Source organism: Oryctolagus cuniculus, chromosome 1, assembly GCF_964237555.1.
Source record: "Oryctolagus cuniculus chromosome 1, mOryCun1.1, whole genome shotgun sequence".
Taxonomy (NCBI): domain Eukaryota; kingdom Metazoa; phylum Chordata; class Mammalia; order Lagomorpha; family Leporidae; genus Oryctolagus; species Oryctolagus cuniculus.
The window spans coordinates 68984890-69010834 of NC_091432.1; the positions used below are offsets into that span (position 1 = coordinate 68984890).

General features: G+C 42.4%; 1 protein-coding gene and 1 long non-coding RNA gene across 3 annotated transcripts in view; one reads left to right on the forward strand and one right to left on the reverse strand.

The window, feature by feature from the left end:
- INTS4 (integrator complex subunit 4) overlaps nucleotides 1–25945 on the reverse strand; it is a 106217-nt gene that overhangs the window by 16163 nt on the left and 64109 nt on the right. For both annotated transcript variants that reach the window (XR_011389552.1, XM_002708672.5), the window contains exons 13-18: nucleotides 24430–24545; nucleotides 23066–23199; nucleotides 20360–20517; nucleotides 7397–7490; nucleotides 3630–3710; nucleotides 275–405 (exon numbers count right to left, since the gene is read on the reverse strand). Coding sequence is in view for 1 of the 2 variants with exons in the window: in XM_002708672.5 (XP_002708718.1) it covers nucleotides 275–405; nucleotides 3630–3710; nucleotides 7397–7490; nucleotides 20360–20517; nucleotides 23066–23199; nucleotides 24430–24545 (714 nt within the window). In the remaining variant the exon portion in view is untranslated. The remainder of the gene's footprint in view (nucleotides 1–274; nucleotides 406–3629; nucleotides 3711–7396; nucleotides 7491–20359; nucleotides 20518–23065; nucleotides 23200–24429; nucleotides 24546–25945) is intronic.
- LOC108177230 (uncharacterized) lies at nucleotides 10665–20154 on the forward strand. The gene is made up of 2 exons (XR_001794046.3): nucleotides 10665–10853; nucleotides 19940–20154. It is a non-coding gene; the product is annotated as an uncharacterized lncRNA (long non-coding RNA).

A 25945-nucleotide genomic window follows, 5' to 3' on the forward strand; every position in this document is an offset into this window, starting at 1 on the left:
TGTGCTGTGCTGAGGTCACGTACACCCACTCTACCAAGCAACACAACTTAGCGTAGGTTTTAGCAAGGGAGAGACACAATTAGATTTCCAAGACTAATTTTATTCAAGAACAGAATTTAGAAAACCTTTTTAAAATGAATAGATTGCATGTCCCTTAGCTAATCGTTCCCTAAATTCATTTTTCTTATCATTTAACATTTCTGAAATCTCTGAATGCATTCAGAAGTGTCTTTGACAATAAAATGCCACACTTTCTGCCAACCCCACATCTTACCCTCGAGTAGTCCGTGCTGTCACTATAAGCTGCAAAGCCTTGGCCTGCAGCCTCATGTGATGTATAATCACCACCTGCTTATTCTCTACACCACTGTACATGAACTCCATTTTGTAGGTCTCCTCCATGATCTGTAAGGAAAAGAAAGTAGTCAACAATCAGTAAAAATATCACAGTCTCATGAGAGCATTAGAGAATTCTACAATAATTCTACAATTAAAACAATCATTTTGGGTGAAACTCTGAGTTGGCCTTTTTTTTTTTGAAATTTCTATGAATAGAGATTTTCAAGTTCTGAGAGAAATTATTATAGTTTGTCTTGTCAAAAGAGAATAGTTTGTCAATTTTTTAAAAAATAACTTATCAGGTAGTAAAATCACCTTAATTGCTGATGTAAAGATATGAAAATTTAATCACTGATAAAACTGCAAAACAATTTGTATTTCATAAATATGTGTGACTATGTATCAATTAAAAATACTTTTTAGAAATTATAATTTAAAAAGTGAAAAAAAAATTACAAGGCATCATTTGTTTACCCTAAATCAAACTTCCTGTGCTGTGGGAACAAATGAAATACTAGATATTCCTCAACTTAATATGAGGTTACAATTGATAAACCCATTGTAAGCTGCAAACATCCTAAGCCAAAAATGCACTCAAAACACCTGTTCTATCCAACAGCATAGCTTAGCAACACGGTACACAGTAGAGTAACAGCTGATCACATGGCTGGCTGGGAGCTGCAGCCTACTACTACTGCCAGCAACATGACAGCAGGGCATAGTACATATCAGTATCCCAGAGGAAAAAATTAAAATTTAAAATTCAAAATTCGAAGTAAGGTTTCTACTGAATGTGTACTGCCTTCACTCTATTATAAAGTCAAAAAACTATGTCAAAATACTATAAATTGGAAACTGTTTGTTTACAGGTACTACGTACAGAAACCCAAGAAATAGTCTTCCAAGAACTAAGTCTCAGGACATGTTAGCCACATGTTAGTCATCCAGGTAGACCATTCTATAAGCTTGCTCTGACAGACTTTGGAGAGGGAACAAGTACAAAAAACAGTGTCTGTGAGCCCAGATCAAGTTGTAAAATTCCAGCTCAATTTTATCCGAATCAGTTCTTTCTAGCCAAAAGATGCTTCTCTTTTCCCTCTGTGCTTGCTGCCTTTGAAAGCCTTAGGATTACAGAAATGACCCCAAGACATTTAATTATATAGTGCCTCAGTTCTCCCTTTCTGTAAAAAGGGAAGAAACAGCAGAAACATCATAAAACATTTAAAGTATCAGATTGGGAGTGAAGTAGGGAGAGTAGGCATAGAAGCACAGTGGGCTAAGCCACCACTTAGAATGCCCAAATCCCATATCAAAGTGTCTGGGATCAAGTCCCACTTCTGTTTCCGAGTCTGCTCATGTGCCTCTGGAAGGCAGCAGATGATGGTTCAAGTTCTTAGGTACCTGCCATCCTCATGTGAGATGATGGAGTTCCAGGCTCTCGGCTTTGGCCTGGCCCAGAATCAGCTGTTCCAAATTTGGGAAGTCATCCAGTGGATGGAGGATTTCTACCTCTTTCTGTGTCTCTGTCTCTCTCTTATTCTGTCTCCCTGCTTTTCAAGTAAGTAGAAACTTTTAAATAAATAAACTTTTTTTTTTAAGTAGGAAATGGGATTTGCAAAGTGTTTAGCACAGTATCTGGTGTGTAACAATGGTAATTACCTTGCTCTCTTCTTTCCAAACTGCTGAACCCTTATCCCACTCGTGCCAGCATGCCTCATTCTGGATTCTAGTCATTAAATTCCACCTCTCCCCAACAGTAAAACACATATCAGGTCTGAGAGAGAATCTAAACTCGGTAAGAGATCAGGAGTATCCGAGGATTCTGGGTACTAAGTCCTGATTTTGCTACAAATTTAACATTGCTGAGCTTTAACAGCCTTATTGATGAAATGCACTTAATACTTATTCCTGTCTAGTGGGATTACTGTAAGGATCATTTATAATAGACTTGAAATCATTTAGTGAAGTGTAATGTAACACTCACAGCTGCCATCATTAGCTTCCTACAGGCTCATAATCACTGCGTCATATGCAGACTCACTGTCTAAAAGACATGATTCACAGGAGCTCACCAAGTCCCAGTACCTAAGAATGAAGGTGAGGGGCCGGAGCAGTGGCATAATGGGCTAAGCCTGAGGTACCAACATCATATATGGGTGCGGGTTCCAGTCCTAGCTGCTCCACTTCCAATCCAGATCTCTGCTATGCCCTGGGAAAGCAGTAGAAGATGGCCCAAGTGCTTGGGCTGCTCCACCCACATGGGAGATCCAGAAGAAGCTCTTGGCTCCGGATCAGCCCAGCTCCAGCTGTTACAGCCACATGGGGAGTAAACCAGCTGATTGAAGACCTTTCTCTCTCTCCCTCTCTCTGTCTGTAACTCTACCTCTCAAATAAATAAATCTTTTTTGTTGTTGTTGTTGACAGGCAGATTGGACAGTGAGAGAGAGAGACAGAGAGAAAGGGCTTCCTTTTCCATTGGTTCACCCCCCAATGGCTGCCACACCGCACTGATCCGAAGGCAGGAGCCAGGTGCTTCTCCTGGTCTCCCATGGGGTGCAGGGCCCAAGCACTTGGGCCATCCTCCACTGCACTCCCGGGCCACAGCAGAGAGCTGGACACGAAGAGGAGCAACCGGGACAGAATCCAGCACCCCGACCGGGACTAGAACCTGGGATGCCGGCACCACAGGCAGAGGATTAGCCTATTGAGCCGCAGCACCAGCCAAATAAATAAATCTTAAAAACAAAAAACAAAAAACAAACAAAAAAAAAAATGAAGGTGAACTGCTCAGGACTAGCAAAAAATAAACTCAAAAGAATTTAAATTAAATGCTATATAATGAACTAAGCAAAAACTTAAAGACTTTTCAACATTCAAGAGATGGTACAAGCTAAAACTATAAACAACTTCAAAACGAGATAAACCGTATTTTTAGATGAAAGATTCATAATAGCATTTATGAAATTTTAATGAGAACACAAAAGAATCTTAGAAATCACTGAATTCAACTGCCACATGTAACAGAGGAAGAAAATTCCAGGGAAGGTAAGTTATACTACATATTACCCAACAAATTCAAGTGGACCTGAGATTACAATCTAGGCCCCTGACTCCAAAACCTGTACCCCATGCTCTAATTCTGTTATTTTCCTATCACTAAGTTCCGTCATAATCTGAAATCAGGGAGACCCCTGCAGAGGCCTGGAATCCCAGGAGGGACACTGCCTTTGCCTTGGAATAGATAAATCCTAGACAAAGACCTATATTTAAGGAGGTATCAATAAACTTACCTGTTTTGCTGCTGCTGAGGCCAAATCACTCTGCTTCAAATATAAAGGGGCAGCCACATTCCACAGCTTCTCCTGCAGAGCCTACCCAGCCCGATCAGGACAGAAGATAACATCATCTTTTTATTCCATGTTCCATGCATTTATGGAAGCCTCTTCATAACATCTGAGATTTACATCTTTGTTTTGCTTTGAAAATCTACCTTGATCAGAACTTCCTCTCAATCATTCATTTAAGCCAATAAGCTCTACATTTTAAGGAGAAAAAGGGGACCAATAGTTTGGGCTAAATCAGCTCCTGCCCATTTGATCCAGCTGCTAGTCCAAAGGCCCTGCACCTCAGCTCGCACCTGGCAGGAGCGCGAAGTGCAGGAGCCACAGAACCTGAGCAGAATGTGGAGGCTGGCCTCCCTTCTTCCCAGTCACTGAACTAACCTGAGCCATTTAGACTCTTCTTCTTGACTTTGCTTCTTTTCCTTTGCTCCCACACTCATTCTGCTTTATGTAGCCCTGTTACCTTGCCAACAAACCCAAAGTAGAAAAAAGTAACTTTCCCAGATCTTCCCTCTCTCAATCCCTCTATACTCAAAATTATCATAAACAGCCACAGATTCTACCTTCCAAATCTCTCCTCACTTATCCATCCTTATGACCTCATCTCTCCTCTAAAACCTCTGCTGTACTCTCTTATTTTCTCATGTCATCTAATGACAGATGCAACTGAATGACAAAACAGAAAAACCTACACTGGAGCCATCCCTGTGACTGCAGCATTCCCTATCAGAGCACTGATTCGCGTCTCAGCACTCCACTTTCGATGTCCCTGGGAAAGCAGAGGGAGATAGCCCAAGTCCCTGGGCCTCTGACAGCCATGTGGGAGACTCAGATGGAGATCCTGGCTCCTGGCTCAGTATGGCCCAGGCCCAGCTGTTGGAGCCATTTGGGGAGTGAACTAGCAGATGGAAGGTCTCTTTCTCTATTTCTCCCTCTCTGTCATTCTGCCTTTCAAATAAATAAAAATAAATCTTAAAAAAAGTAAAAAGGAAATCTAAACTAACTCTATACAATAGAAATATAACGTGAGGCACATATATAATTTAAAAATTTCCAGCAACCTCATTTTTTAAAAGGCAAAATAAATGGGTGAAATTAATTTTAAATATAGTTTATTTAAACTAGTATATTCAAACTATTATCATTTTACCACTTAATACTTTTGAAATGATTAATGAGATAGCTTACATTTTTTCATACTAAGACTAAGAAATCCCCTATGTTCTGTTATTACAGCACTTATCAGTTTGAAATAACAACATCTGAAGTGCTCAAAAGTCACATGTATCTAGTAGTGCCAGCATAGTGGACAGCAGTAGAACTTAACTGCAGACTACAGAACTTTTTGAATATTTACTTCTAATCATTTCTTAATATATATATATATAGAGTATATTAAGTCAGACAGTACACTACATTATACTTTAACTATTTTGTCATACTATGTTCTAATTCTCCATAAAGATCATTATTGGATATAGAATATCCTGTTGAGAAGTTGTGCCACTACTTATTTAACTCTTCCCCTGTTAACATATGTCTGCCTCAATTTCTAGGGCTCAGCACCTTACCTACTCTGCTATCCCTTGACAATAATCAACATAGTTCTGTATTCCTCTTAGGAGTGATCTCTTCTCTTTTCCAACTGTGGAAAAGTGGATTGCTTTCAAAGGCCATCTTGTATTTCTTTGGGAAAGAAAACAAGTCACAGAAGACCACATTTTCATGGCCCTCACTGCATACCAGACACTGGGCCAAGGGCTTTCACACACATTGCTTCACCAAGGGCAGAGTTATTATTAGCCCTGGTTCACAGAACTTTGAGAAGCCGAACAGCTTTGCAAAGGGGAAAGAAGGAACACTGGAGGGTGAATGGAAATGTTCCTTATCTCGCCTATGATGGTGGTTACAAAGAAACATTTGAAAGAAATGCTATTTCAATCCCAACTTTCCTCAGCTGTATATACTCACCTTCAATTCAAATAGATATACAGACCTGCAAGACCCTACATATATATTTAGCATAAACTCCCACTTTTATAAGGGAAGGTAATTTCTGACTCCCTCATTTATTCTGACTTTGGTCAAATACCATGAATCATTTTGAAGACTAAGAACCTTTTGAACTAAAGCCAAGATAAAGCTTTACAAGTAAGAAGGGAGGGCTTTCCTAAGTTCTGAGCCTAAATTTACAGCAAACTCTGATGTAGACACTGAAAACTACTGAACTACTTTAATCAGGACTTTTTTTCAGTTCTTTTTTTTATTGTTTCAACCAATTTTTATTTACAGAATATAAATCTCTTTTAAAAAGATACATTCTTTCATTTAGCCAATGGTAAAAAGCCTTATTAAACAGAAACAAAGCCTAAACATCACCACTTATATTTAGACAGAAACATTGATCATTAAAAGTGTATGAACATAGAACACAAAATGTAGTTTATACTTAAGCAGTTACATGAATGAGGCTGTTTTTAAGTTTCTTCGCTGACAACCTCATTTTAACCACTGAATAAATTATACTTAAATTAACAGTAGTAAAATTAATCAGCTTTTAACAATGCAAACCTAAATAGCTTCTTGCGTACCAACTGTGTGTATCTGTATGTGTAATATATTTAGTATTCAGGCCAGCGCTGTGGTGTAGCAGATAAAGCCACTGCCTGCAGTGCTGGCATCCCATATAGGCGCCGGTTTGAGTCCCGGCTGCTCCACTTCCGATCCAGCTCTTTGCTATGGCCAGGAAAGCAGTGGAAGATGGCCCAAGTCCTTGGGCCCCTGCACCCGCGTGGGAGACCTGGAAGAAGCTCCTGGCTTTGGATCGACGCAGCTCTGGCCATTACAGCCAACTGTGGAGTGAACCAGCAGATGGAAGACTTCTCTCTCTCTCTACATCTCCTCTCTCTGTGTAACTCTGACTTTCCAATAAAACTAAATAAGTAAATCTTTTTTGAAAAATCTACTTAGTGGCCGGTGCTGCGGCTCACTAGGCTAATCCTCCACCTAGCGGCGCCGGCACACCAGGTTCTAGTCCCGGTCGGGGCGCCGGATTCTGTCCCGGTTGCCCCTCTTCCAGGCCAGCCCTCTGCTGTGGCCAGGGAGTGCAGTGGAGGATGGCCCAGGTGCTTGGGCCCTGCACCCCATGGGAGACCAGGAAAAGCACCTAGCTCCTGGCTCTTGCCATCGGATCCTGCCACTGGAGGGTGAACCAACGGCAAAGGAAGACCTTTCTCTCTGTCTCTCTCTCTCACTGTCCACTCTGCCTGTCCAAAAAAAAAAAAAAAATCTACTTAATATGAAAAGCTAGCAGCTTAGTCCCTTTAAGAATAATGAAACTAAGGGAAAAAATAATGAAACTAAACTTTTAACTTTGACAAAGTGAAATGAACATTTCAAGTATAAAAGTTCATATAAGTCCTCTGCCAATCAAATTATATGAAACAGTTTAAAATCCTTGTAATTCCAATTAAAATGATTATCCAATAAGCTCTAATTCTGTAATAACAAAAGGAATCTCCCAAAATTTAAACAAATCCTGTAGGAGTTAACATTTTTTTAATTAGAGACAAATACAATTACATTGAAGGCCGTAATTTCTCCATTAATAAGTGGTCACAAGAGACCAGAAATTTCTACACTTTATGACCTCAAACCCTGCTAAAGTCTTTAAAGTACATTCATCACAATCATCAAAATAATGGCTCCAAACCAACCTTGATGAGGAGTAGTTGACATCGAAGATAGGTAGCAGAAAAGTCAGCTACTCCTGCCAATTCAGACTGAAGTTCTCCAAGTCTTTGCAGATCCCTACAGGAAATAAAATCCAGGCCAAACACAGGGTAAGGGCAACCCAACTTAAAGATTTAAGTCAAAAGCATTTTCTCACTTTACATCTGGCAAATTGCTCGCAAGTTTCTAAAAGACAACACCAAATGATAGAATGGTTACAATGAAATTGGTTCACTCACACTTTGATAGCAGTTTAAACTGATAAAATATTTTGGAAAGCACAATTATACTCTGTAATAAAAGTCACACAAATAGTAAATTATTTTCATCAGCAGCTTTACACTGAAAAGCAGTTAAAAGGGAAATATTCAACAGAAATTAAAGTTTATGCCCCATAATATTCACTGCTCTGTAAACTATTATAGTAACAACTCAGTAACTACTTAAATATCCAACGGTAGATGAACTGTTAAGTTATGGCACATCCAGTCAATAACACTAAAGTTATTAAAATACAAATTGACAAGAGAGCTTAAGATCTCAACTACGTAAAAACTATGCATAGAAGAAAAGTATACTAAAATGGTTTATAGATTTTTTTTTAAACAAACTTGTGTTTTAATTCCATTTTCCATTCTGAAGTACCCTCCAATCATTTCTGAAAGGAATGCCTCAACTATTGTAGGGGTGAATGTTCATGAACTAAGTAAGGGGGCTTCATGGTGTCATGCTGCAGGGAGAGGGCAGAAGGGTCTTTGCTTTATTTATTTTTTAAGAATTATGTATTTATTTAAAAGGCAGAGTTACAGAGGCAGAGGCGGGGGCGGGAGGGGGGGGGTCTTCCATCTTCTGGTTTACGTCCCAAATGGCTGCAGCAGCTGGAGCTGGGCCGATTCGAAGCCAGGATCCAGGAGCTTCCTCCATGTCTCCTACATGTGTGCAGGAGCCCAAGCATTTGGGCCATCTTTTACTGTTTTCCCAGGCATATTAGCAGAGAGCTGGATCAGAAGTGGAGCAGCCAGGACTCCAACCAGCACCCAGATGGGATGCCGGCACTACAGGCAGCGGCTTTACCTGCTATGTCACAGTGTCAGCCCCTTATTGGTGCTTTTTAATGCCTTCTCCAAACTACACTTTATTGTCCAAGCTTCTTATACAATGAACAAATTTTTTCTCCATGAAAATTTTAAATAGAATTTCAAAAAAGATATTTGTGGTACACTCTGTTGGTTGCCTAGCCAGTTAGTCATTCTATACTTCTTCACGACAAACTGAACCTTGACTTCATTCCAGGGAACATGTATCCAAGCCCAAATGCAGGTAGAGTCTGATCAGCTGAAGGCAATTAGTGTATATCATCCCTCTGGTTATGTGACCTAAATTGGCCTTATCAGTCTAACTGGAGGGACTTACATTCAATGCTTGGAGCAGGCTGATGTGTCCGACTCTGTCTCACAGGACTGAGCAAGCGTGCTTAAAGCCCTAATTGCCACTGACAGCCATAACTCCACAAGGAAAAAAAAGCCTTGGGATAAAACCAATTCTAAGGCTAAGAAAAATCCAGAGACAGAACTGGGTCCATAATGACACAAATAAGCTACCTGATCATTCCATTCTAATTTCTGGTCATACAAGTAAATGTCTTAGTCTGTTCAAACTGCTATACAACAAAATACCACAGGCTGTTTGGCTTAAAAACAGCAAAAATTCATTTCTCACAGTTCCAGAGCCTGAGAATCAAGGCACCCACAATTCGGTGTCTAGTGAGGACCCACTTCCTCACAGAGCGCAGCTTCTAACTGTGTCATCACATGCTGCAAGGGATAAATATATAAGAGAACAAACCCCATTCATGAGGGCTCTATCGCAGTACCAAATTACTTCCTTAAGACACCACTTCCTATTGCCATCACTTAGGGGTTAGGCTTTCAACATACAAATTTTAGGGTAGGGAGATATAAACATTAGATGATAGCAAGAAATAAATAACCATTGTACGCTAGTTTCAGATAAAGTTTTCTGACGCCTTTAATTTAAAATATTCTTATTGAGGGTTGGAGTTTAGTCTGCTGGTTAAGCCAGCAGTTAAGAAGTTCCCATCCCACATCAGAGTGCCTGGGCTCCATACTGGACCCCAGCTCCTCATCCCAGCTGCCAGCTAACGCAGACCCTGGGAAGCAGAAGTGAGGACTCAAGTAATTTCACTACCTGCCACCTCTGTGGGAGACTTGAGCTGAGTTTCTGGCACCCAGCTTCAGTGCCCCCAGCTATAGAAGGCATTTGAGAAGTAAATTACTGGATGGGAATGCTCACTCACATTCTCCCTTATTCTATTATTTCAATCTCTATGTCTTTATCTCTCTGTGTCTCAAATAAATTCATTAAAATGTATTCATTACCAGCCGGCACCGCGGCTCACTAGGCTAATCCTCCCCCTGCGGCACCGGCACACCAGATTCTAGTCCCAGTTGGGGTGCCGGATTCTGTCCTGGTTGCTCCTCTTCCAGGCCAGCTCTCTGCTGTAGTCTGGGGGTGCAGTGGAGGACGGCACAGGTCCTTGGGCCCGCCACCCGCGTGGTAGACCAGGAGGAAGCACCTGGCTCCTGGCTTCGGATTGGCGCAACGTGCCGGCCGTAGTGGCCATTTGTGGGGTGAACCAACGGAAAAAGGAAGACCTTTCTCTCTGTCTCTCTCTCACTGTCTAACTCTGCCTATCAAAAAAAATTTATTCATTACCTAACTGAAGATAGGTAGACACAATGACTGCATCCATATAAAAACGTATCTGCCTGTGGAAAAGAAATGAGAAGGGACACTAAAATAGTTGTTTGGGGGTTAGCAATATTGGTTTTTGAATAGGTAATATATATCCAAAGTATAGAATTATAAGATACAGGATTCAAAAGATACTAAGAAGTAAATAATCAAAATAGTCCTCCTCCTTATATCTGCATTCTGGTGTCCTACTCCACTGTACACCTTCCCAGAGACAACCACCATTACCAGTTCCTTTGTACTGCTTTTTTTTTTCTTGTGCATATATGTTACCTAACAATCCATCTCACCATTCACAGGAAACTTCATTATTTTTCATGGCAACATCAAAATTCTGTATAGAAACAATAACTGTGGGTCACCAGGGAAGCTTTTTCAGGTTTCATAGTAGCCTGGACAAAGCTGTCCATTGGACTAAGCCCCTCCCTCTAATCTTATGCACAGTTGGCAATTTTATGATAATAATCTGTTTCCTAGGGGGCCTTGATGCTACAAAAGAGATGTCCCACAGAGGAGCACAGAGCAAATTATCCCCAAATTGACAGAAGAAATTGTGACTATGGTAGATATCATCTCTCTCATGAGACTGAGTGGCCTCAGTTTGTCCCGGAATGCCTGCTCACAAACCCTGAACAAACTAACAACATGAAAAATGTGAATTTGGTGGTAAGCTTGTCTCTCTCTGACTTCTCTGGTGTTTCTCACAAGAGACACGCCTGAACCATTCTATTTCTGAAGCATTTCATCACCCAGGAAGATTCTGCTTTCTGAATAATTATAGAGAACAGGAACAGATGTGGTGGCACAGTAGATTAAGCTGCAGCGTGGGACACCTGCATCCCATACTGAGTGCCAGTTCAAGTCCCAGCTGTTCTGCTTCTGATCTGCTCCCTGCTAATGCATCCTGGGAGGCAGCAGATATTGGCTCAAATAGGACCCCTGTCATCCATGTGATAGACTCAAATGAGGTTCCAGGCTCCTGGTTTCACCTTGACACAGCCCTGGCTGTTGTAGCCATTTGTGGAGTAAACAAGAAGGGTGTGTGTGTGTGTGTGTGTGTGTGTGTGTGAGACTGCGCCTTTCAAGTGGATGAACACAAATAAATACTTTAAAAAAAAAAAAAAAACACTGACCAGCTGACTATATAGTAACTGCCTTCAGATATTAAGTCATTCTCCTGTCTCTGGATTGTAGCAATTGCTCTGAATTACATAGAACAAGATGCAACCCAATCCAATCGCCATGGGAAATCTGAACTACTAGGCAAACCTACATGGAAACTTGCTAGCCCTGGGCAAAGTCCTCTGTGTGATAGTGTTTCATCTCTGAATCTCTTTATGCTCACAGTCCTCAGGAAGCTTCAATCTAGGCATACATTGGAAGACCATCACTTACTAAAGGAGAAAGATAAAAAGAGCACCTTCTATGTACACTGGACTGTGCTATGCATCTCCAAATTTGTGCTCATTTAATCGTCACAACATGAATTGCAGTTAATCCCATCTCACTGAGCACGAAACTGAAGACCAGAGTTTAAGTGGCTTGCACAAGGTCACAGAATAAATAAGTGGCAAAAAAAGGACATGAACCCAGGTCTGTCCGGCTCCAAAAGTCTTCTTTTTATCTATTTATTAGTTAACTCTTTTCATTATTTATGAATACATACAATACAGGTGAGACCACAACTGATTTAAAACCAGTTGCAGAAGAAGACATTAGGCTCAGTGGTTAGTTCACCACTTGGGGTACCCACACTCCATACTGGAGTGCCTGGTTCGAGATCTGGCTCCTCCACTCCTGATCTGGATTGAGTTGTAGGCTCCTGACTACAGCCTAGCCCAGCCCTGGCTGTTGTGGGAGTGAGCCACAGGGTGGCTCTTCATCTATCTGTCTGTCTCTCATTCTCTGCCTTTCAAAACAAAAATGAAAAATAAAGGAAAAAAATTGTTAATAACATAAACCCAGATACACTGGTTCACATTTCTACAGATGTGATATGGCAAGGCAAAAGAGCCCTCCTGGGAACACACACTAGAGCAACCCTGAATCTGTGATGCAAAAAAAAAAAAAAAAAAAAAAAAAAAAAAGAGTTATTTTTTTAAATAATTAGGAGAAAACAAGTATACGTATACTGTGGGTTTTTTTGATACTTACACAATATGCTGAATTGGTTATTTTTTTAAATATGCTAAAGATGGGGAAAAAACACTGGATATGCAAATCAAAAGTTACTTATGGCTACACATTACTTTCAATCTCTCACAATCTCTAAACATTAAATTTATAACTAGTAATTTAGTATCTCTTAGTAGCTTGGTGACACAACATGGAAATTTTTATTTATTTATTTATTTATTATTTATTTTATTTTTGGACAGGCAGAGTAGACAGTGAGAAAAAGAAAGGTCTTCCTTTTTCCATGGGTTCACCCTTCAATGGCCGCTGCGGCTGGCGAACTGCGCTGATCAGAAGCCAGGAGCCAGGTGCCTCCCCTGATCTCCCATGTGGGTGCAGGGCCCAAGGATTTGGGCCATCCTCCACTGTGCTCCCAGGCCACAGCAGAGAGCTGGACTGGAAGAGGAGCAACCAGGACAGAATCCGGCGCTCCGACTGGGACTAGAACCCGGTGTGCCAGCACTGCAGGCAGAGGATTAGCCTATTGAGCTGCGGAGCCAGCCACCATGGAATCTTAGAAAAAAAATACTACAAGGTCTAAGTGATTTTTTTTTATAAAATAATTATTTATTTATTTGAAAGGCAGAGTTACAGAGAGGCAGAGGCAGAGAGAGAGAGAGAGAGAGAGAGGTCTTCCATCTGCTGGTTCACTCCCCAAATGATTGCAACCGCCAGATCTGGGCCATTTGGATCTGAAATCAGAAGCCAGGAGTTTCTTCTAGGTCTCCCATATCGCTGCAGGGGACCAAGGATGTGGGCCATCTTCTACTGCTTTCCCAGGCCATATCAGAGAGATGGATAGGAAGTGGAGCAGCCAGGGCTCCAACTGGTGCCCATATGGGATGCTAGCTGCAGGCAGTGGCTTTACCTGCTATGCCACAGTGCCGGTCCCAAGGTCCAGGTGATTTTTTTAAAAGCTATATTGGGGCCAGTGCTGTGGCATAGCAGGTAAAGCCGCCACCTGCAGTGCCAGCACCCCATATGGGAAGCGGTTCAAGTGCGGCTGCTCCACTTCCAATCCAGCTCTCTGCTGAGGCCTGGGAAAGCAGTAGAAGATGGCCCAACGCACCCACATGGGAGACCAGGAAAAAGCTCCTGGCTTCGAATCGGTGCAGCTCCAGCTGTTGCAGCCACTTGGGGAGTGAACCAGTTGATGGAAGACCTCTCTCTCTCTCTCTCTCTCTCTCTCTCTCTCTGCCTCTCCTTCTCTCTCTGTATAACTCTTTCAAATAAATAAATAAATCTTTTTTTTTTTTTGACAGGCAGAGTTAGTGAGAGAGAAAGAGACAAAGAGAAAGGTCTTCCTTCCGTTGGTTCACCCCCCAAATGGCCACTACGGCCAGCGCGCTGTGCCGATCCAAAGCCCGGAGCCAGGTGCTTCCTCCTGGTCTCCCATACGGGTGCAGGGCCCAACCACTTGGGCCATCCTCCACTGCCTTCCTGGGCCATAGCAGAGAGCTGGACTGGAAGAGGAGCAATTGGGACAGAATCTGGCACCCCAACTGGGACTAGAACCCAGGGTGCCGGTGCCACAGGCGGAGGATTAGCCTAGTGAGTCGCAGTGCCAGCCTAAATAAATAAATCTTTAAAAAAAAATCTATATTCATCCTTGCACCTAGATGATTGTAAGTTACAAGCATTTATTTCTACCTCTTTAATTAGTGACTAGTTCCCAGACTACAAAACTGGCAATGTTCCTTAGTGACATTAAAAGCTGAACAGGGGGCCGGCGCCGTGGCTCATTTGGTTAATCTTCTGCCTGTGGCACCGCATCCCATATGGGCGCTGGGTTCTAGTTCCGGTTGCTCTTCTTCCAGTCCAGCTCTCTGATGTGGCCCAGGAAGGCAGTGGAGGATGGCCAAGTGCTTAGGCCCCTGCACTCGCAGAGGAGACCAGGAAGAAGCACCTGGCTCCTGGCTTCGGATCGGCGCAGCACCGGCCGCAGCGGCCTTTTTGGGGGTGAACCAACAGAAGGAAGACCTTTCTCTCTGTTTCTCTCTCTCACTTTCTAACTCTGTCAAATAAAAAAAAAAAAAAAAAAAAAAAAAAAAAAAAAAAAAAAAAGCTGAACAACAAAAGGAGGATTCTAAAGAATTCAAGCATGAAATCCCACGGTCCTTATAGTTACTTAGTGTATAAATGACTTCCCGTAAGAAAAGAAGTGTATTTCTAATGATTCCAGAAATGAAGTCGTATCGATTCCAGATTAAAGTGAGCTGTTTTACACCAAAATTACAACTTTATTGTGGAACACTTCAAAAGTGATATAATTGGGGATGGTGTTGTGGAGTAGCAGGTAAAGCTGCTGCCTCAAATGGATGGCATCACATTTGTGTGCCAGTTTATGACCCGGCTGCTCCACTACCAATCCAGCTCCCTGCTAATGGCCTGGGAAAGGCAGCAGAAGGTGGCACAAATGCTTGGGCCTCTGCACCCACGTGGAAGACCCAAATTAAGCTCTTGGCTCCCGGCTTCAGCCTGGCCTATCTGTGGAGTGAACCGGTGTGTGGAAAGTGGAGGTCATTAAATCTCTTGAGAAACAGCAGAAAAGTGACTGTAGCATTCAATAGTGAATGTTAAACATGATTACACTCAGAAAATTTAGATTGGATTTACTTATAAAACAGCTAGTCCTTTCCAATGTGTCAGGTGAGCCACAGTTGGATCTAGATTTTAAAGGAAAAGTTCACAAATGCCCAGTGAACACTTTCGTAACTGCCTTCCTCAAAATGCTCTTCACATATTATTATAACAAACTTCATAACAGTCCTCTGAGATACACAGCATCCTTAGTTTACAGATGAGGGAGTTGAGGGCCCAGGATTCTTTATGTTTCAAATCTCATTATTCTAGGAAGTATTACTTCATACAAACTGTTAACCAGATACAGAGCAGTGTGATGAAAAGCTAGAAACACCCATGTTCTGGTCTGAAACTTTCCCGTTCCTAGTCCTTGATCATGCCCTATCCCTTCTTCACTTGGCTAATTCTTACTCGTTCTTCAGGTCAAAGCTTACCCCATCCAAAGAAGGATGCCTGCCCCTCTCATTCTTCTAGAGCACCCTATGCCAACTCATGTAAGCTCCGTTTTTATCTGGCTGTCTTTATTTACCATGGAGTGCTCACATCACAGAGAATGTGCTGGATACTCAGAAACCTTACAGTAAGTGAACAAGCCAACTGCAAATTATAGCTCACTCCTTGTAAAACTGTGATAATTCCCAATGTCTGACTTCAAATTCAGTGAATTTTGAGGAGTGGGTATACAATGGCATTTGACAGATAACAGCTCTTCTAATGAAGGGCAGCAGAACCTCACAAAACATCGCATCTGCTGTGGTGGTGCAGTGGGTTAAGCAGCCACTTACAACACCAGCATCCCATATTGGAGTGCCAGCTTGAGTACCAGATGCTTGGCTTCCAATCCAGCTAACTGCTAATGTGCCTGGGAAGATGGCTTAAGTGCTTGGGTACTTGCCACCAGGTGGGAGACCAGAATGTAGTTCCTGGCTCCTAGTTTCAATGTGACCCAGTCTTGGCTGTTGCAGCCATTTGGGAAGTAAACCAGCAGAAGAAAAGTATCTCTCTCTGTTGCTCTTCCTTTCAAACAAACAAATAAATATTAATTTTAAAAAATCACATCTGGGGCCAGCATTGTGGCATAGTGAATTAGGCCTCTGCCTGCAATGCTGGCATCAAATATGGGTGGCAGTTCAAGTCCCGGCAGCTTCAATGCTGATCCAGTTCCCTGCTAGTACGCCTGGGAAAGAAGCAGAAGATGGCTCAAGTGTTTGGGCTCCTGCATCCTTGTGGCAGACCCAGTGGAAGGTCCTGGCTCCCGGCTTTAACCTGGTCCAGCCCTGGCCATTGTGGCCATTTGGGGAGTGAACCAGTAGTCTCTGTCTCTTTCTCTCTCTGTAACTTTGCCTTTCAAATAAACACATAAATCTTTAAAAACAAAAATCACATCTACATGAGATGCTGGTTGTTGCAGGCTGTGGCTTACTGTGTCACAGCATGGGCCCCTGAATTTTCTTCTAAAATTTAGATCCTCCAGTTGCAGTTGATTACATTGGAAAGGCTCTTGCTATTTTATAAGTAAATCCAACCTAAATCCCCTTCAGTGCTGCGTATCATAAAACATCAATTTTAGAGTCAGAGCTAAATTCAAATTCTGGTTCTGCCACTTCCTAGCAGATTACTTCATAACTGTAATAATGTCTGTAAAGTACAGTAGGCCTTCAATAGCTACGGCTCCATCTACTTTCCTTTCCTGATCTTTCATTATTCTGATGACCCTCCTAAGAACACGCTCAGGCTAGAAACACAGTGCCCAGGGCTGAGCACAGCATGAGAATACTGGTCTGCCAAAAGCTCAGCCCAAAGCCCAGCAGGACTGTCACCTCATAAAACCCAGACCCGAAGGCATTCAAATCAACAGGTGTTTACTGATCACCTATTAGCATCCAGCAATTCAGCTGCTGACCAAATTGTCGTTTTTGTGCATTTTGCACTCGGTTTAGTGCCAACAGGATAAAACTGTCAAGGACAAAACCTCAATGTTTATTTAGGTGGGATGACTCAAGAAGTAGAGCTTATTCTTCTGGGCTCAGGGCCAACACTTCATTTAGTGGCCTCTAAAACTAAGTAAATTGGTGAAGGCGAAGAAAAAGAGAATATGACTGAGGTATCACTTCACAAGTGATGCAGCAAGGAACAGAATCTTGGCTCACAGAGCCAAGGACTGTCCACAGCTTATGAAGAGGCAGGACACTTTTTCTGTAAAGGTCAGAGAATCTATATTATGGGCTTTACCAGCCATATGGTCTCTGTGGCAAGTATTCAATGCCCTATCATAGCATGGAAACAGCCACTGACAATACCTGAATGAATGAGTGTGGCTGTCTTTCAATCACATCTTACTCACAAAAGCAGGCAGCAGACCATATTTAAAGCACTGCTTCTGTCACACTGCAAACACTCAATAAATATCAAAAATATGACTGAGCAAGAGAACAAATTATGGTGCTAAAATCACTTCATGTGTTTGAAATCTTTATTGTTACTGATCACAGAGATGGTATCACACGAACACTTCATCACTTAGAATATCACTGAGCCTTAGCCTGTGTAGCCAATGCAGCTTCTTCACACTACTTGGCTTTCTTTACCAGGTTCCAACTTGATAAGGATTTGTGTCATTCCAATCATTATGCAACAAGCTTTCACTCTTTTGAGTTCTGCATCATTACTGGCAGTATTGCCTCCAACAGTTTATGATATTAAGTCCATAGCAGTATTCTCTTGTCAGACTGAAAAAGCTTGCTCGCTGGGACCTTGTGAACTTGCCCTACTAGGGGCTCAGAGCCACTGGAGGCCCTGCTGCCAGAGTAGCTGAAGGAACCTCAGAGTGGCAGAGCCCCTACAGGCCTCTGTGCAGCCTTCCCAGAGCACAGCAAGGAACACCCCCTGGAAGCGGTGCAGGAGGCTACTTGTGCCCTTGGTGCCACCCACAATCATATACACAGGGGCAGGCATTCTCAGCCCAGCTCAGCCTGCCCCATGGCACTGCCACAGGAGCCTAGAACAGGCTGTGACATTTTATAGGGTTAGTGGATTACCAGACTATTCATTTACTACTCCCAATTTCTCACTCCCACCAATGTCCAACTAGTTACCAAGTCTCCTAATGAGTGATCTAAAACACACAGAAATTTGGTATTTGGGCTATGTGAATCTGGCTTCCTCACACATATTCCAATCTTCACTTAATGTAACTTCCTGGACTGCATTGCCTGTGAAGTTAAAAACTGCATTTCCTTTGGAGGCAGGAGTTGTGGTACAGCAGGTTAAGCCAACACCTATGATGCCAGCATCCCATATGGACACCGATTTGCATCCCAGTTGCTCCACTTTTAATCCAGCTGCCTGTTAATGTACCTGGGAAAGCTGCAGAAGATGACCCAAGTGCTTGGGACTCTGTACCCACATGGGAGACCGGATAAAGGTACTGGCTCCTGGCTTCAGTGTGGCTGGGTCAAGCAGTTGCAGCTATTTGGGGAGTGAACCTATGGATGAAAAATCTGTCTCTCCTCCATTCTCTATAACTCTTTCAATAAATAAATAAATAAATCTTTAAAAACAAATAGAAAAACTACAGTTCCCAGACTCCCTTGAGCTAATTTCCACATACGAACCATCAAACACAACCAGTCAAACACAATCTCCCAAGTTGTGCATAAGGAATGAATTCAAGTGGGAGACAGAGTACAAGACAAGGTTGTGAAGCCAACAGCTAGATCACTAGCATCCTGACTCAAAGGTAGCTTCTTCATTATAGAAGGAATACCAGCTCTTTTGGTGGTCTAATAAGCTCTGGAAATTCAACCTGGACTGTATCTTTAGCCTTCCCAATTATTATGTGAGTCATATAACATACTGTCACACATTTTTCTCTGCTGAAATTAGGAAAAGCCTTTTTTTTTTCCCTACAAATGAACCCTGAGCAATTAACTTGCCTAAGGACACACAACTATTAAGTAGTTGAGCTGACACTTGAACCCACATCAATCTACTTTGAAAGCCCCATTCACTCAATCCTAAACTGCACCACTGCAGCTTTGCAAGGAGACCTTTCTCCCTCATCTCCTGGCTCTTCAGAATTTCCCCCCATTACCTGCACTACCAAACTCACAAGCTCAGTCATCATTTCGTACTGGGTCTTCTTCTCTGCGAGGCATCCCTGACCACTACCACGTTGACGAATCACAGTCACATGTTTCTGCACAGCACTAAACTTCTCTCCACTATAGCATTTAGTCCATCAATGATTTCTCACTAGGTCCTGTAACACACACTGAGTACCTTGAGAACAAAGGCCATTTTGTATTTCCCTCTATCCTTGGCATCTGGTCTATTAGAATAAATACAAGGTTAATGTTGCAAAGTGAAAGAATGAGTAACTGACATGACCTAACATAATGGGGTCAGTAATGTAAAGGATGGTGCAGCAGAACTGCTTCACAACACATTAAGATGCAGCAATGGACAGAGACGCATGAGTAAAGTAGAAAGCACTACTCTGCACCGCCACACTGTCTATGTCCATCTTGCGTCCATGGGCTCTCTAAGGGCAACACCCTATCTGGCGATCTGCTTCCAGCATATAGCTTGTTTCTCAGTATGGAATAAAGTTATCCAGTCAGTGAATGCGGCTGATAGGAGACTTCTCAACCAAGCAACAAATAGTAACATATTTTTCTATTGTTGTAAAAACAAACAGTACTGCTTTTACTAAAGGCAAATGGGTTTCAATTCTTTTCATAGCATTCAGATCATTCTAATAAAGTCAGGCAGAACCTGTTGATTATTCTTCAGTATTTTTTTCTCCCCTTCGTCCTGAGTAAGAGTCATCAAATATTAACCAGGCATCAGTTACCCAAAATAAAGACTACATCTCACTTAAGTTCTAACCTATGGGATGCAAATAAAATTAGAGTGTGCAATGTTTGGAGTGTACCTAACAAGGGGTGGGAATGGAAATGATCCCTTTTCTTGTTCTTTCCTTTGTCCCACAGGCAGGAAAATAGAGATTAGACCTTGGAAATTTAGGCAGAAGCCAAGTAGTGCAGAAGATGGAGACACAAGAACAAGCCTACATTTACAATGGTCATCTCAGCATTTTTCCTGTCTATGAAAGAGAATTAAACTTTCCTCCTAATAAGCCACTGTTACATTGCATTTCTGTCATCGATCCTAACTCATAGACAAGAAATAAAATTTTAAAAGTTTCTTTTGTACTGATCAAAGAGTTTTTTTTAAAAAAATATATTGAAACCACACTAAGACCCAAATGGCAATAGTTCCTAAAACCATGTGGGAAAACAGGCCAAAAGTCAGAAAATCAAGCCTAACAACCAACACCAGCATTCAAAACCATTCAAACAGAGCAGGACGGCAATGCAAACTCAGAAAGAGAAAAGTGACGGTTGCCATACCTGATGGTGAACTCTAGCAGCTCCTGGGCACCCTGAGGGTCCAGGTGCTGAAGACTGTACACTCTTTCCAGGCTCTCCTGCAGGAACTGCTGGGAAGGGTCCTCATGAGGAGTGATGCTGGGAGAGATGGCTGATGACAACACTTTTCTACCTGGTAACTAAACAAACACAGCGGGATTATAAAGCTATCAAGTTTCATGGCTCAACATTTGGTAACACAAAGAAACCACACAAAATGAAAGCCAAACAAAGCAAAGGGGAAAAGCCTAGGAGATATTGTAAATAACCTTTTTGCTCTTCCTCTGCCACAGTCTGGAGGAAGGGGGAGAGAGTGAATGTAAACATGAACTACCCAACACAGCAATGGCTGCCAGAAGAAAGAAACAAATGGTGTATGTTCTAACCATAGACATGGATTAAAAATTAACCCCCTGGTATGTTGTTATTATTTTAATATTTATTTATTTATATGAAAGTCTGAGTTATACAGAGAGAGAAGGAGAGGCAGAGAGAGAGAGGTCCTCCATCCGCTGGTTCACTCCCCAATTGGCCACAACAGCTGAAGCTGTGATGATCCGAAGCCAGGAGCCAGGAGCTTCCTCTGGGTCTTCCCACATGGATGCAGGGGCCCCAGGACTTGGGTCATCTACTACTGCTTCCCAGGCCATAGAAGAGAGCTGGATCGGAAGTGGAGCAGCCAGAACTCAAACCAGCACCCATATGGGATGCCGGCACTGCAGGCAGCGGCTTTACCCACTACACCACAGTGCTGGCCCCCATTGTTATATTATTAAGTTTTATCTTTAACTCATGAAGGTGACAATTTTTATTCCCAAAGAAGTTTAGGTAGCATGCTATACAAATGTTTTATATGAAGATAATTATAAATCTTGTAATGTTAAAAAAAAGCAGTTTCCAGGGCTGGCGCTATGGAGCAGTGGGTTAAAGCCACCGCCTGCAGCCCTGGCATCCCTTGTGGGTACCTGTTTGAGTCCCAGCTGCTCCACTTCCGACCCAGCTCTCTTCTATAGCCTGGGAAAGCACTGGAAGATAGCCCAAGTCCTTGGGCCCCCACACCCACATAGGAGACCTGTATTTAGATCAGCTCCAGGCTTCAGATCAGCTCAGCTCTGGCCATTGCGGTCATTTGGGGAGTAAACCAACAGAACAGAAGACCTCTCTCTCTAACTCTGTCTTTCAAATGAATAAAATAAATCTTAAAAAAAAAAAAAAAAAAAAAAGTGGTTTCCTGGACAGGTGTTTATTATCCTAGTGATTATGACACCCAGATACCTCATCAGACTACCTAGCTTTGATACTCAGCTCTGTTCTCCAGCTTCACGCCAATGCAGGATCCAAGGAGGTAGTGATACCTCAAGTAATTGGGTTCCTGCCACCCGCATGGGAGACCTGGATTATGTTCCCAGCTCCTGGCTTCGGCCCTAACCCAGCCCCAGCCATGTGAGCACTGAACAAGTAAATGGGAGCCCTCCGACAGTCTGTCTTCCTCTCTCTCTCTCTTGTCTCTGCTCCTCAAATAAAAAAAATTGTAAAGCCTCAATTATTTATTTATTTGAAAAGCACAGTTACAGAGAGAGGAAAAGACAGAGAGAGGTCTTCCATCCATTAGTTCACTCCCCAAATGGCCACAATGGCTGGAAGTGGGCTGGTCGAAAGCCAGGAGTCTTTCTTCCTGGTCTCCCACGTGGGTACAATGCTGGCCCCAATAAAACTGTTTTTAAAAATAGGTTTATTAAAAAAAGAAAAAGTGGGGGCCACTGTTGTGGCATAGCAAGTAAACCTACTGCCTGCATTGCTGGCATCCTGTATGGATGCCAGTTTGAGATCTGGCTGCTCCTCTTCCAATCTAGCTCCCTGCTAATGCACCTGGGAAAGCAGCAGAAAATGGCCCAAGTCCTTGGGCACCTGGGAAAGCAGCAGAAAATGGCCCAAGTCCTTGGGCGCCTGAACCCACCCAGAGGAAGCTCCAGCCATTCACGTCTTTGGGGGAGTGAACTAGCACATGAAAGATTCTCTCTGTATTTCTGTGTACCTCTTTCAAATAAATAAATAAATCTTTAAAAAAAAAAAAAGGAAAAGAAAAAGTAGTTACCTTTCAAGAAAGGGATGGAGAAGAAAGAGAAAATAGGACTTCTTTTTTCATTTCTAATCTTTGGGAAGTTTACATTTTTAACAATATACATGTATTATTCTAAATGAAGTCATCTAGTAATATCTCTAAGCAGGGGTAAATTAATCCCCTCCACACAGCACTTACTACATATTTGCTATTATTAACATTATGATTCACTTAAAAATGTTTTTCTTTACCTCTAGGTTTCAAAAAAATAATAAAGCTCTGGTTATTTAAAAAAAAAAAAAACACTTGAGGAGAATCATGGTTTTATGCAACTGTTAAAATATGAATCCTTAATCTAAAATACAATCTTTTACTCCAAATTCTTTTTTCTTACCCATCATCATATAATCTATACCCAGATTCAATTAAAAAATTGAATCTTCTTAAAAGGAAAGAACATAGAAATAGAAGTACAAAACAATGAGAGATAATCCAAGAAAGAAAGAAAATTGAATGAATGAGCTTTCAAAGGATATATTCATATAATCTGCTTTCTGCTATTAACCACAAAGCAACAAAAATAAAAACAAAAACAAAAGAAAGGACATGAAATGTTTTCAACATACCCTCAAGGCAGGAACAAGATGAGAAAGACTGTCTCGGAGGTAGGCATAGTGCCTGAAGGTATGATCTGAGAACAGTGCAGGCATTGTTGGACAGGTTTTGGCAGCATTGAAAATAAGAACCAAAACTGCAATGTCTGATAGATCAGTTGGTTAAGTCAACCTGAAACTATAAGAGATTCAGTTTGGCAAAAGTGCGGTACCTCCACATCCTACTCCCAAAATCCCCTTAAAAAATTTAGACTATGATTTTCTAATAATCAAAGAAATGGAAATTCAAACAATGAGATACACTTCCCAGTTACACCCACGCTCACAATTACCAAAGTTTTTAAAAATCATGCCTGCGCCGGCACCGCGGCTCACTAGGCTAATCCTCCACCTTGCGGCGCCGGCACACCGGGTTCTAGTCCCGGTTGGGGCGCCGGATTCTGTCCCGGTTGCCCCTCTTCCAGGCCAGCTCTCTGCTGTGGCCCAGGAGTGCAGTGGAGGATGGCCCAAGTCCTTGGGCCCTGCACCCCATGGGAGACCAGGAGAAGTACCTGGCTCCTGCCATCGGATCAGCGCGGTGCGCCGGCCACGCTGGCCATTGGAGGGTGAACCAACGGCAAAGGAAGACCTTTCTCTCTGTCTTTCTCACTGTCCACTCTGTCAAAAAAAAAAAAAAAGCCTGACGCAACTGAGAACACCAACAAACAGAAACTCAACACAATGCCTATCTAAGTATATAATGGTACAATCCCCGTGAAAAAATAATGTAGCACCAGGTAGCTAAAGTCATGACTGGGGGCCTACATTGTGGCATAATGCCAGCATCCTTATGGGCCCTGGTTCAAGTTCCAGCTGCTTCACTTCCAATCTAGCTCCCTGCTGGTGCACCTGGGAAAGCAGCAGATGGCCCAAGTGCTTTGGGCCCTGCATCCACATGGGAGACCAGGAGGAAGCTCCTGGCTGGCTTTTCTCTGGCCCAGTCCTGGCAGCTGCGGCCATATGGGGAGTGAACCAGCAGATGGAAGATCTCTCTATGTCTCTTACTCTGTCTCTCTCTGTAACTCTGCCTTTCAAATAAATGAAGTAAACCTTAAAAGAAAATTTTTAATGATTGATGAGTAGTTTCCTATCTCAAAATATACCCTGAGTAAATAACCTAGTAACACAGAACCATCTAATATAGAATCAGAGATAAACCAAATACCAGAAACAGGAGAATTATGATTCAGTGTGTTTTACCTACTTGATAGGCATTTAGGCAATCAATAAAACTCAGTTGAAAACAAAACAAAACTTAGACTTCTCTAGCTGCACTACAGAAAGACGCCCAAGTCCCCTGCCAAGTCAGCAGGGCCCATCCTGAGCACAAAGGATACACGCTGGATCATCCATATCTGGTTCAGCTGTGTCAAAAAAAGGGTGGGTGCTCAAGAGCTCTGGTACCAAGGGAAGCACCAACGTTGGATGCCGACTCCCCAGAAACTTCAAGCACCTGAAACAAACAAGAGCATACTTCAGTAAATCAGTAAGTGCTTTAGACAGGACCAGGAATTGGAACCGGAAAACCTGATTCAGAATCAGAAATTTTCAACTATCCATGCTTACTAATTCTATGACTTCAGATAAATCATCTAATAATTCTGGATCTCAGTTAACTCATCTCAAAAATCGCAGTTATCTCAAAGATAAAGGAGCCATTATGGCAGATTTTCTTGGTTGCTTAACAGACATTTCCCTCATCTTCCTTGCCAGAGGAGCCTTGATTTTCCTCAGGTTTCAGGCAAGCAGCAAAGTGCCCCTGGAAATGCTGCCTCATGCAAAGGCTGAACCCCTCGTTGAAGCCCTCCGTGGAAAGCCCCTTCCCATTTTCCAGTAACTAAAGTCTGCCGGGGAGCTCCTCAGGAATGTTTTAATACCCAAATAAAGAGAAATGTGTGAAAGGGAATGTCTCTTCCTTTTCTGTCTCTAGACATTGCCTTCCAAGAGAACAGCAGAGAACAACCAGGGCCCAAACTCTTAAACTGTTTAATGATCAATCCTAAAACCATCTCATTTCTTGTGATATAAAACAATCACACCTTAGTGCTTAAGATATCTTTAATCAGATTTTCTTTTACTTGTAGTCAAAAGCATTACAACTGATAGCCCAGATGAAGCTCTGAAATAAGAGATCTGTTCTGGAGGCTGGCACTGTGGCATAGTGGGTAAAGCCACCACCTACAATGCCGGCATTCCATATGGGCACTGGTTCAAGTCCCATTTGCTTCACTTCCGATCAAACTCTCTCCTATGGCCTGGGAAAGCAGCAGACTATGGCCCAAGTCCTTAGGCCCCTGCACCCGCATGGGAGCCCTGGAAGAAGCTCCTGGCTTCGGATCGGCCCAGCTCCAGCAATTACAGCCAACTGGGGAGTGAACCAGTTGATGGAAGACCTCTCCTCTCTCTCTCTCTCTCTTTCTCTCTCTCTTTTCTCTCCTTCTCTCACTGTATAACTCTTTCAAGTAAATAAATAAATAAAGAGATCTCGTCTGAAACAGTACAGCCTGGGGTGGGTAAATTTCTTCACCTACACATAGGATTAAAAGTTATTACCTTAATAATAGAATTAAAAAATAATAATAATAATAATAGAATTAAAAAGGAGTGAATGCAGTAGGTTAATCCTCTGCCTGCAGTGCCAGCATCGCATATGGGTGCCAGTTCTACTTCTGGTTGCTCCTCTTCTGATGCAGCTCTCTGCATCAGAGAGCAGTAAAAGATGGCCCAAGTACTTGGGCCCCGTAACTGCATGGGAGACCCAGAAGATCTGGCTCCTGGCTTTAGATTGGCTAGTTCCAGCCATTGCAGCCATTTGGGGAGTAAACCAGCAGATGGAAAACCTCTCTCTCTCTG